At 37.7% G+C, this 12,273-nt stretch overlaps 2 protein-coding genes across 2 annotated transcripts; both read left to right on the forward strand.

Annotated features, from left to right (window-relative positions):
- Positions 1-365: 365 nt before the first annotated feature.
- Positions 366-998, forward strand: LOC146003346 (uncharacterized). Its single transcript, XM_083141650.1, has one exon. It carries the CDS (start codon positions 366-368, stop codon positions 996-998), a length of 633 nt encoding a protein of 210 aa, XP_082997776.1.
- Positions 999-1,355: 357 nt separating this feature from the next.
- Positions 1,356-2,123, forward strand: LOC146003419 (protein GVQW3-like). The gene has a single exon (XM_083141724.1). The coding sequence runs from the start codon at positions 1,356-1,358 to the stop codon at positions 2,121-2,123; it is 768 nt and encodes a 255-aa protein (XP_082997850.1).
- The last annotated feature ends 10,150 nt before the right edge of the window (positions 2,124-12,273 follow it).

The following is a 12,273-nucleotide window of genomic DNA, read 5'->3' on the forward strand; positions in this document are numbered from 1 at the left end:
GTATTGCCAGTCACAAAAAAAAAAAGATTTATGTGGAGCGAAGTCCAGAGAAGAAAAATGAAGACTCGTATGAAATTGTAAAATGTGTGGGAAGGGCATTGGATATGAGTATGAGTGTGTGCGTGGAATGTTCTAAAGCCGTACCAAGACAAGACATTACATCAAAAATACAGTGTTGTGACTGTTACAATTGGTTTCACATAAAATGTGTTGGTCTAAAGGAAACTGATGTAGAATATATGAAGTCTGTAAATCAAACATGGCGGTGCAAAAAATGCTCAAATACGAGGAGTAGCAGCTTGCAAGATAATAACATGCCACTACCTTCGCATTCATCAACTCCATCAATATCAGATGTTTACAACATGTTACGGGATTTAAAGACAGAAATAGAGAATTTGAGGAAGGGTAATGAGGAGACTGAGCGTGAGCTGGGAAAATCCCTAAACCTGGCATATGAGAAACTGGACGAGAATGCGAACTTTATGAAGAAACAATCTGAGAGTATCAGTGCTTGTCTAGCACAAATTCAGGAACTGAAGGAGGAGAATCTTCTCTTGAAAAAACAACTGAAGGAAACTCAGCAACAACTCGATGATCTCGATCAATATGGAAGAAGAAACACGCTTGAAATCTATGGTATTCCGGAGAAGAAAAATGAAGACTCGTATGAAATTGTAAAATGTGTGGGAAGGGCATTGGATATTGAGATGACAAATGATATGATAGATGTGTGTCATAGGTTAAGAAAACTACCGAATCAAAAAGCAGGAGGTATAATTGTTAAATTTGTAAGGCGTGCAGACAGGGATAGGTTTCTGGAAAGGCGAAAGGTTAAGAGAAATTTAAATTGTATTCATTTAGGTTATGAAAGCAATGAGATGGTATATGTTAATCAGAATCTTACCCCATATAGAAGGAATATTTATAGTGAAGCTAGGAAACTTAAACGCGAAACGCACAAAGAAATTACGCCTACCTATAGGTGGATAGAATGAGGGAGAGAAAAATGTATATATATTGAGAACACTTGAAGATGTATCTAACTTAAATTGATGTCATTACCACTAATTTCTTCTAGATGACGACTATTGATAACATAACAGTTTATTATCAAAATGTAAGGGGACTTAATACAAGGTGTGGCTATTAATATCCAGGACTGACGTCACAGCACGAAATCGATCACTCACCCGAGAGGGGAGCTGCTGGTAACCGGTAGGTAGTACATCTGCACATGCACCCCGAAGTGCGCACCAGTTGGAGACAAGAGCTTAGCTGGGAAAGACGCGTCGAAACGTATCTGGTGAAGTGTTGTTGTCGAAGTGGTAAAGTGGTGTTGTGGAAGTGCAGAAATGGAGCAAAGGGTGAACATCAAATTCTGCTTCAAACTGGGCAAAAGTGCGACAGAAACACATGCAATGTTGAAGCAAGTGTATGGTGAGCAAGGATTATCCCGTTCCCGAACATTTCAATGGTATGGATGTTTTCGGGATGGGCGCGAAAGTGTTGAAGATGACGCCCACACCGGAAGGCCGATTTCCGTGCATATGCCTGAAACAATTGAGAAAGTGCGCGAGCTTGTAACATCGGATCGGCGACTGACTATTCGAATACTGGCCAGTGAACTGAACATCGACAAACAGGTGGTTCGCCAAATTCTGACGCAAGACCTAGGGAAACGCAAGGTGTGTTCCAGATTTGTTCCGCACTGTTTATCGGATGAACAAAAGCAACACAGAATGGACACGTGTGGTGAACACATTGACAACGCTGACGCTGACCCTGCTTTCCTGGATTCGATAGTAACAGGTGACGAATCATGGTGCTACCAATACGACCCTGAAACCAAGAGACAGAGTGCAGAATGGCGGTCTCCCAGCTCCCCTAAACAGAAAAAGTTTCGATTTCAAAAATCAAAGGTCAAAGTCATGTTATTCGCTTTCTTCGATAGTGAGGGACTGATTCATCATGAATTTGTTCCACTGTACAGGACAGTATTACGCAGAAGTTCTTGCCCGACTCCCGACAAAGAATTCGCAGAGTACGTCCCCGTTTTCGACAGAATGGGAGTTGGTGTCTGTTGTACAACAACGCCCGCCCCCACATTGCGTTGCCAGTGAAGCGGTTTTTGGCCAAGCATGAAGTCGTAGAGCTGCATCATCCACCATACTCTCCTGACTTGGCCCCTGCAGACTTCTTTTTGTTCCCAAAACTCAAAACTGTGCTGAAAGGAACACGGTTTGTGGATGTTGAAGACATCAAGAAACACGTGACGTCGACATTGAAGAGCCTTCAGAAAGAGGACTTTAAAAGTTGTTTCCGCAACTTATACAGCCGAGCACAGAAGTGTATTACGGCAGGTGGGGATTACTTCGAAACATATTAAAAGGGTAAGTTTTTCACATCATCTGTTCTGGTGTTATTAGAGCAGTCCTGGAAATTAATAGCCACACCTTGTACAAAGACTCAAGAATTCTATGTAAACAATATTGAAAATTACTATGACCTGGTTAAATGAAGGTGTCTTTAGTAGTGAATTGTTTAGTGATAATTATAAAATATATCGTCACGATAAGATGAAACGAAATAGAGGAGGTGGAGTAATAATAGCAGTGAGGCAAAACATAACATCTAGGAATGTTATTTTAGATGATAATTTCGATGTCTTATGTGTGAGAATGAATTTAAGAAATAAGGTATACTACATAGTAGCTGTGTATTTTACTCCTTCCTCAACGATTGATAATTATATGCATTTTTATAATTTGTTTGAGAATTATAATGAATTTCATAATGCCAACATTATTATTGTTGGTGATTTTAATCTGCCAAAAATCTCTGATACGAGTTACAATCTGCAACTAGGTGGACCGTGTTACAGAGCCCTAGATAACTTTTTGAGTCTATATGGCTTACGCTCATTAAACAACATACAAAATCATAATGATAGAACACTGGATTTAATCTTAGCTAATGTGTATGATGATGTTACTATTAACAGAGAAGAACTCCCTCTTGTTAAGGAAGATGCACACCACCCAGCATTAGTAATAATTCTACATTTCGCAAAATCAACAAATATTATAGAAAATAACCCAGTCAGATCGTTGAATTTTAGAAAGGCAAACTTTCTTGGAATTTACGAAATGTTACGTGATGTAAACTGGGCACCTATTAGTAGAATGGATAATGTAGATGATGCTGTAAAGTTCTTTAATGACAATATTAACTCAATATTTAATCTTAAAGTACCAACAAGGAAAATCTATGCAAATAATAAATATCCTTGTTGGTTTACGCGAGAGATCATTGAAACACTTAAACTTAAAGAAGGACATAGAAGGCACATGAAATACGATAGCGACAGTAGAATTAAGTATAAAGATACTCGTAAAAAAGTAAAAACACTCATAGATAAGGCATATAATATGTACCTAAGAGAAACAGAAGAAAGTATTGAGAATAATAGTAAATTATTCTGAAGTTACGTAAAAACCAGAAAAGGTAGAAATACTTATTCAAACCAAAGTATGACATATATGGATAATTTAATAGAAACAAATCAAGGTATAGTTGATAATTTTGCTTGTTACTTTAAATCTGTCTATTCTGAGTTTCCAAGCACGTATGATGTAACAGAGCAAACGGAATTATACGTATCTAATTCACTCTCAAGCAACAAAATTACTGAACCGGAATACTGGGAGGCAATAAAAAAATTAAAACCCAAAAAATCTAGTGGGCCTGATGGAATCCCTCCATATTTATTTAAAGGGTGCGCTGAAGTGCTTAAAATGCCTCTATGTTTAATATTTAATCTAATTATGAGGACGCAAACTTTTCCTACAATCTGGAAGTTAACAAGAATATGTCCTATCTTTAAATCAGGTGAAAATGCAAAAATTGAAAACTACAGACCGATTGCCATTCTGTGTGCTCCAGCAAAAGTGTGGGAACAAATTTTGTATTCAAGGATTTTTAAACATGTTAGAAGCTATATAAGTAGCAATCAACATGACTTTTATCCATGCCGATCCACTACAACTAACCTAGTAAATTTTGTCCAAGATGTCCACAATGCCTTTTATAATAGATCAAGTGTGCATTCAATTTATATTGATTTTGCTAAAGCATTTGATAGAATTAAACATAATCTTCTTTTACGTAAGTTATCAACTTTTGGGTTCACAATCAATTTAATAAACTTATTCAAGTCATATCTTCAGGGAAGAAAGCAATATGTAACATATAAACAATCAATATCTCGTGAGTATTATGTAAACTCTGGTGTGCCCCAAGGATCAAATCTCGGGCCTCTATTATTTATGTTGTTTATAAATGATTTGCCAACTTAAGTTAAGTATTCAAAATGCCTTATTTACGCTGATGATGTAAAATTTTATAAAGAGATTACTAGTGTAGAAGATACATTAAAACTTCAAGAAGATCTAAATGCATTATATGAGTGGAGTTGTATAAATGATCTTAGTTTTAACATAAAGAAATGTTGCTTTATGCAGTTAACAAATAAGAGAAATACTATTCATTATACATACTCTGTAAATAGTCAATTGCTTCCTCAGGTGTACGTAGTAAAAGACCTTGGTGTTCTTATTGATTCTTCTTGACGTTCAAACAGCATATCTCACATGCTGTTAATAACGCATACAAAATACTAGGCTTTGTTATTAGAAATACTAAGAATTTCAGAAGTATAAACTGTATAACAACCATATACAACAGTTTTGTAAGAAGTAGACTGGAATATGCTTCTATTATCTGGTCTACAAATCACATGAAAATACCGTGGAGAGAACACAGAAGAAATTTTTGAGGTATTTATATTATATAAAATATAAAAAGCTAGTACAATATAATGTGCCATATCAAAATTTGCTGCATGAATTTAATTTTAAAAGCCTTTGTAATAGGCAGAATATTCTGTATCACTTATACTTACATAAAACTGTAAACGGTATGTTAGACAATAGTTATTTCCACAGTCAACTACAATTCAATACCAAAAAAAGTAATTTACGTGGGCGAAACTTACTGATTCCAAAAATTCCCAAAACTGAGAAATATAAAAGCAGCCCATTAAGTAGAATGTGTGATTTGTATAATACACTTTCAATGAATAACCAGGCCTTAGATTTATCATTGCCATTCACACTAGCCTATATAAAAAAATGATTGAAACAGAATTATGACAAAATACACTGTAATCATTCCGGTATCACTATTCTCTCATTATTTTCCATTGTATTCTACAATTATATATCTATAGGTATTTTATGTATGTAATTATTGCACAAGTCTTCTTGTATGGTGAAAGACAAGAGAAAGCGTCAGATTGCTTAATTTAATTATTGATTATGTTATTGATTAATTGTATTATCGGTGGATGTATGTTTATATATTTGCTAATTGTATTGTTTTCTTTGTATTTTTTTTCCTGCAGTCTGTAATTGGAGGTTTACCTCTGTTGAGGGCAGTAAATAAATAAATAAAATAAAAATAAATAAATTTCACTATTTCCATCATCAACTGCATATTGTCCATAATATCTAAGGATGTGTTAATACAGATATTGTCAGCATTAGATTTACATGATTGTTTCATCAAGCTAGGCCAGGTTTTATTACATAACCTGGCTAGATCTAGTCGTTTCCCTGTTGTGATAAAATATCAGGTGATGCTATGCTTCTTCTTCCTATTATACACATTTCTACTCATTATACTCAGTATTACCTCACTAATTTCTTTACTTAGCCTATTTTTCCCAGTCCAATTTAAATGTTGACCATGTCTTGTATGCTCTAGCCTATTAAATTTACTTACATCTATAACTGATACATTTTTAAAATGCTTACAGATGGTCTTGTATTACTCAATTACTAGACTTATTTCATAATTAACTACAGACCATTCCGGTAAATCTAATCCGTATGGTAAGTTGACCACTACTACATTTGTGTGGGTTAGCTTTGCCAGATTTTTTTGGAGTTTTTTTATGCATCATCTTCTAAATTCTTTGAGACATCATTGCTCCCCCCAATTATCACTGCAAAGTCATTCGAGTTCATTCTTCTACTTGATTGGTCAATGTTTTCCATAACCTGATTTAGGTTTGCCCCTGATTTTACCATTCCAGTCACATGCATGTCCTTTAGATTGTCCTTGATTATACCTGCTAAGTTTTTTCCATAACTATCACTAATTACGTTCACTTTACCACTAGACTTTTTGCCATTCACTGCATATCTAGACCGTGATGAAGGATTTTTAGATATCCTATTTATGAAAGGTGTATGATCAGTTTTTGAAATATCTAATTTATTTTCTTCCACTTCCAAGAGATCAAAGAGGTTATTTGAAGTAAAGTCCTTTTTTGTTTCTATTTGCCCTCCCTTGAACAACTTTGCTCCAAGTAAACTCATTTGCGTTATTACTTTCGTTTACGTGTCCAGTGTCCTCATGGTTTAATACAGGCCCAAATCTAGAGGGGGGACAGTTGCCCCCCCCCCTGAGACCCTGCCTTGCCCCCCTATGAAAATATAGAACACATTCTTATCGGGAATTCTCACTATTCTTATATCCAATATTGCTCTAGCAACACAACAAAGACATTCATTGATTTCCGTACTGTCATAAAAAAAACTTTCCAGATCCAGATTTCTGAGAATGATTTCCAGATTTTCAGTATCTAGAACAGTTGGGAAATTCTGAATGGTCTTGTATTATTAAAGGTGTGTAATGTGCTTGGATGTTTTTTTCTTGGATTTCTATGAAGTTTGAAATGCTCAATTGTTTTGTTTCTCAAATCTACCTTTTGCTAATAGTGATGCATGTGGTACAGAGAGAGAGAGAGGGAGGGAGAGAGAGTGAGTGAGTGGATATTTGATTTTTCTTACTTAACGTCTCTTTTCTGCCACTTCTAGTTAATCGCGACGATGAGAACGAGTGATGATATGAAATTGATTTAGGGACACTCACAAACAACACTCATGCCCAGGCTGTCGTCGCAGTGCATTGTGTAACCGCCGCACCATGGAGGTCGGCTAGTGAAAGATGTAGGACAGATTACTGGGTCAGTTATATCAAACATGACGAAAATGTGGTAGTGTTTCACATTTATTATTTCTGTTAGAAAGCAATAAAAATTGTGGTGTGATATGGGTTACACCAGGTAGCTTTTGGAGTGTAAATAGAGAAGGTTCTAGGAAGGTTTTGCAATACACCTTTCATTTTCAAAATCTTTGAAAATACTTTCCACCACTTCTTCATCCTTCAAAACCATTAGTCGAACCAACTCTTCCATATTTCCTCAGGGAAGTGGGTACACTTGTCATCCCACGTCCTTAGAAGGTTCTCTCAATTGAAAAACCTATTTCTTTAAACCTGTTATTGGTGTGAGGAAACAGTGCAGAGTCGCATGGAGCGAGGTCTGCACCGTAGGAAGGATGCTCCAGCACATTCAGCCCCATATGTGCCAAATATTCGATGCAAACTTTGGAGCGGTGCTCGGGAGCGTTGTCATGGTGGTAAAACTAAGCGTCTGCCTTTGAGTGTGGACGAGTGTTTTTGAGAGATTGAACTACTCTGGGCAGGCACTCCTCGGTGTACCACTTCGCGGTGACGGTCTTCTGCGTTAATAGCACCACGTGCTCCACAACTCCCCTTACAGTAAAGGCGGCCACCATCCTCTTCTTTACTGATCGAGATTCACAGACACGGGCATGTTTTCATCGTCAAAAACCCAGCTTTTTTCTGAGGTAAAGCCAGGTTTCATCGCCTGTTAAGATGCTGTTGATATAGCGAGATGTTACATTTTACTCAACACGCTTTGAACTTGTCACAACGTGCGACCTTCGGTTGCACCATATTGCAAAACTTTACTACACTTTGTATCAATTTCAAATCTTGTAAATTATTTATCATATGCAAACGCATCAAATATGATAAGCAACATGGGTGTGTGTTATGATAAATGCATTTTATAAAGGAAAGGGTAAATGTTGACTTACCGTTGGCATGCTATCATTTCCATTGTATTCTATTGCTTTTAGAATTTTAAGCGGCAGTAAAAATAAATGCTATTTCAAACTGTGAAGCTAATTGGGATTGCATACATTAAGAATAGCAGATGATGCCATTTTTTGATTGCATGTATTGTAGCATCGAAACAAGAACTGGATGAGCAAATATAAGAAACGTTGTTCGCCTTGATGTCCTCTACACACTGAGAAAATTGCCCTGCTTATATAGGTTCAAGAAAATGACGCTGCGTTGCCAGAGGTCCCGGGTTCGAATCCCGGTTTGGACATGGAAGTTTGTGTTTGTCCAAAAACGGGAAAAACAGAAAATGTAGTAAAAAATGACAACCTGAGAAAAAGTGAACAACAGGGCATACTACCACTTAGGGGTATTCCTATAAAAAATAAAAAAGTCGGTACGGCGTTTGAATGCCACGTGGGAGACCCGAGTTCAATTCCTGGGGTGGGTGACCTAACATCGGAATTCGTCCAGTCTTGTACCGCATAAAACAGCTCGGGGGCTCAACAAGCCTCAAATTAATGGATGCCTGGGGGCAACCCTGGGGAGTAATAGCTGCCGGAGCATGGTGCTGATCACATCGCCTTCAATTTGGCCGAGGTCAAGAATGTGTGGGGACCTATCCCCACATCCCACATTCCCTAAATGTGTCTTTATGGCACGGTGTACAGGAAACTTTGCCTTTTTTTATAACCTAATTTTTTGCCAAAACATTCTGTCAACTATTCTGCTGTGAAGTGGATTTTCCTAATTTTACTCATCTTAAACCACGGTAAATGTTTACTATCCTTCGGACACCTATAACTTCTGAGTTTCGTCAATTTTTGACATTTGTACTTACCTATCTGCTTCGCGGATCATTTTTTAACGTGTATTCACGTTTTATATATATATATATATATATATATATATATATATATATATATATATATATATATATATATACATTTTTAAAAAAAGTGTTTTTGTTTTCGTTTCCGCAAATGGTTTGTGGGGCTATGTGTCAATGGTTCGTGGGGCTATGCGAGAATGGTGTGTAGGGCTATGCATATTTTTTTTCGAAACCAATTTTTAACTATTGTCACCTATTGTGACCCTACCTAACCTTACCGGAAATGGTAACACTTTACTATACCTGAGACAGATTTCTTCAAATTTACAGGAGAAAGTACTTACGCAAATCATTTTCTGTAGCGTTGTTGATGTTCGGGAATGTAATTTTGATTCATTTTAATGCGAATGCATTTGGTTTTGTACGAAAATCTATTTCCGACGTGCTATTGCTGCTGCCGCCATTTGCTTCCTGCATGAGAACACAATACGCTCTCGTATTGTCCGTATACGCTAAATTGAACGAAAGGAGTGCTAATGGAACCAAACCTAACAGGCCTAACCTAACCTAGTAGGCATACCTCGTCCCCGTGATGGTTTGTGGGGCTATCGTGAATTTTTGGGCTAACGTCAATGATTTTTCTGGCTCAAGGAACGATCAACGGTAAGCTATCGCCATGTTGTGTGTGGAAATAAACAAGAACAGTAAGTACTCGTAAATGTAAGAAATATACATTACTTTCCTAACAAATTCAATTATTTCACCTAAATAAGTGTTCCGGAATGCAGAATAGTATGTTAGCAATGTAAAAAAAATGCGAAAGAAATGATTCCCAGGTGTCTCAGGTATAGTAAAGTAGTACCCCGGAAATGGTTTGTGGGGCTATGTATCAATGGTTCGTGGGGCTATGTGTCAATGGTTGAATTTCCGCTATGAAACATTCCCACATCACAAAAAACACCTTCCAGATGTTAGACAATACTACAGGAACTTATTATGGTAAGTAGTTTCTTTTGTAGAAATGAAGAAATCTGTCCGAAGGATAGTAAACTAGTACCTTCGGTTGTAGCACATTTAAATTTCAAGTAGATACAGTCCGGATTATCCTATTTATCTTACATTTTATTGATATCTGATGTTGTTCGATTTTTGAGTTTCACGATATCATCCCTTTCTGGTTAGTAATTGCTTTGTGTGGAGAGGGGCGGATATATTGTACCTCACTATATCTGCCAATGCGACACAATATATTAAAAATTTCCCCCCCCCCCCTTTCTACGAATTCCTGGCTACGGGCCTGGTTTAATAGCTTGATTTTGAGTTTAAAGTAAAGTAGTACCGTCGTGGGTGTTATTTTTATAGGTTTTTATAGGTTCGCATTAAAATATTTCAGCCTGTAACTAAAGCAATTACACTATATAATAATGTTTAATTTCATCAATTAATTCGAACCTAACGGTACTAGTTTACTATCCTTCGAACACATTTTTTTATTTGTACAGAAGAGACTACTTACCGTAATAAGTTCCTGTAGCATTGTCGAACATTGGGAAGGTGTTTTGTGTGATGTTGCAATGTTTCATAGCTGAAATTCATGTTGTTCGTTGAAAATTAATTCTCCGACGGAGATAGCGTTTGGCGCGTACATCTGCGTATACCATGAAGTTCGTACACCTTCACCTTCATACACCGTCGTGACTATCATGACGTGTCGTGATTGTGTTTTGTTGGTATCCAGTGTTTCGAACTCCCTGCGTTTGCGACGAGAGTTAGAACTGTGGATCGAGGGTTTGGAGAATGACGTGTGGTGGGTGTGTTGTAAAGTTTGTGCCGGGTGTGGACAAACCATTGGCGCTAGCCCCACGAACCATTGGCGCGTGGATACGTTAGTAGGGCCACGCAAAGGTTTCAATAGTTAAAAAGATAGCCCCACGAACCATTGACGCTAGCCCCACAAACCATTGGCGCGTGGATAGGTTAGTAGGCCACGCAAAGGTTTCAATAGTGAAAAAGATAGCCCCACAAACCATTGGCGCGTGGATAGGTTAGTAGGCCACGCAAAGGTTTCAATAGTGAAAAAGATAGCCCCACGAACCATTGGCGCTAGCCCCACAAACCATTGGCGCGTGGATAGGTTAGTAGGCCACGCAAAGGTTTCAATAGTGAAAAAGATAGCCCCACGAACCATTGGCGCTAGCCCCACGAACCATTGGTGCTAGCCCCACAAACCATTGGCGCGTGGATAGGTTAGTAGGCCACGCAAAGGTTTCAATAGTTAAAAAGATAGCCCCACGAACCATTGGTGCTAGCCCCACAAACCATTGGCACGTGGATAGGTTAGTAGGCCACGCAAAGGTTTCAATAGTGAAAAAGATAGCCCCACGAACCATTGGCACGTGGATAGGTTAGTAGGCCACGCAAAGGTTTCAATAGTGAAAAAGATAGCCCCACGAACCATTGGCGCTAGCCCCACAAACCATTGGCGCTAGCCCCACGAACCATTGGTGCGTGGATAGGTTAGTTGATTAGGTTGGGATACATAGTTAAAATTTGGTGTCAGAACGCGAAAAATAAAGTTAAAAAGAAATAGATTTGATTAAGTTTGTCGACGGGCTTTTCTTGGGTTCCGAAGGTTGAAACACTGCATAACAATTGAAAATCGAGAAAAAACAAGGCCGATGCGTCATTCCTACGCGTTATTATTTACGAAGGTGTGCGCGCCATGTTGTGTGTGAGGCAAACGGAAAGGTAGGAGGAAGAAGTAGTCGTAAGGTGAAAAATTGCTCTTACTTTCATCAAACCAACGTCAATACACGTTCAGGAATGTTCCGCGAAGCAGATACGTAAGTTTGAATGTCAAAAATTTGGCAAAAGAGAAGCCGGACGCGCAATTATGTAGGAAGGTGTACTCGCGATATTGTCTCTCAGGCAAGGGAAAACACCTACCAGAAAGACGTTCTGGTAATGTGAAAAATTGCAATTAATTTCATCAAAACAACGTTAATACACCTTCAGGAATGTTCCGCGAAGCAGATACGTAAGTATCAATGTCAAAAATTGACGAAACCAAAAAAATAGAGCTGTCCGAAGGATAGTAAATTTTTACCAACTACTCGAACTATCCAAAATAACGAAATTAAAAAGTCAATATTTATGTAACACAAGTGCAATAACAAACAAAACTTACACGTTCATTTTCAGTATTAATCCAAAGCTGACAAACTTCGTGTAATTTATAAACCGAAACTTAGAACCAACTTACCGAACATTCACTTTCACTTTTAATAAATACCGGGCGACAACCCACAGATTACTAACCAAACTTCCTTCTTCATCTTCTCGTTGGCTGGTCCCTGTATTTTCACTTTTTTTTCCCGATCTAA

The sequence above is a fragment of the Lepisma saccharinum genome, chromosome 1 (genome assembly GCF_977018435.1).
Source record: "Lepisma saccharinum chromosome 1, izLepSacc3.1, whole genome shotgun sequence".
NCBI lineage: Eukaryota > Metazoa > Arthropoda > Insecta > Zygentoma > Lepismatidae > Lepisma > Lepisma saccharinum.

What these genes read in the sequence shown, in the direction of transcription:
- LOC146003419 (XM_083141724.1), top strand. Translation starts at nt 1,356, where the DNA reads ATGGAGCAAAGGGTGAACATCAAATTCTGCTTCAAACTGGGCAAAAGT.
- LOC146003346 (XM_083141650.1), top strand. Translation starts at nt 366, where the DNA reads ATGTTACGGGATTTAAAGACAGAAATAGAGAATTTGAGGAAGGGTAAT.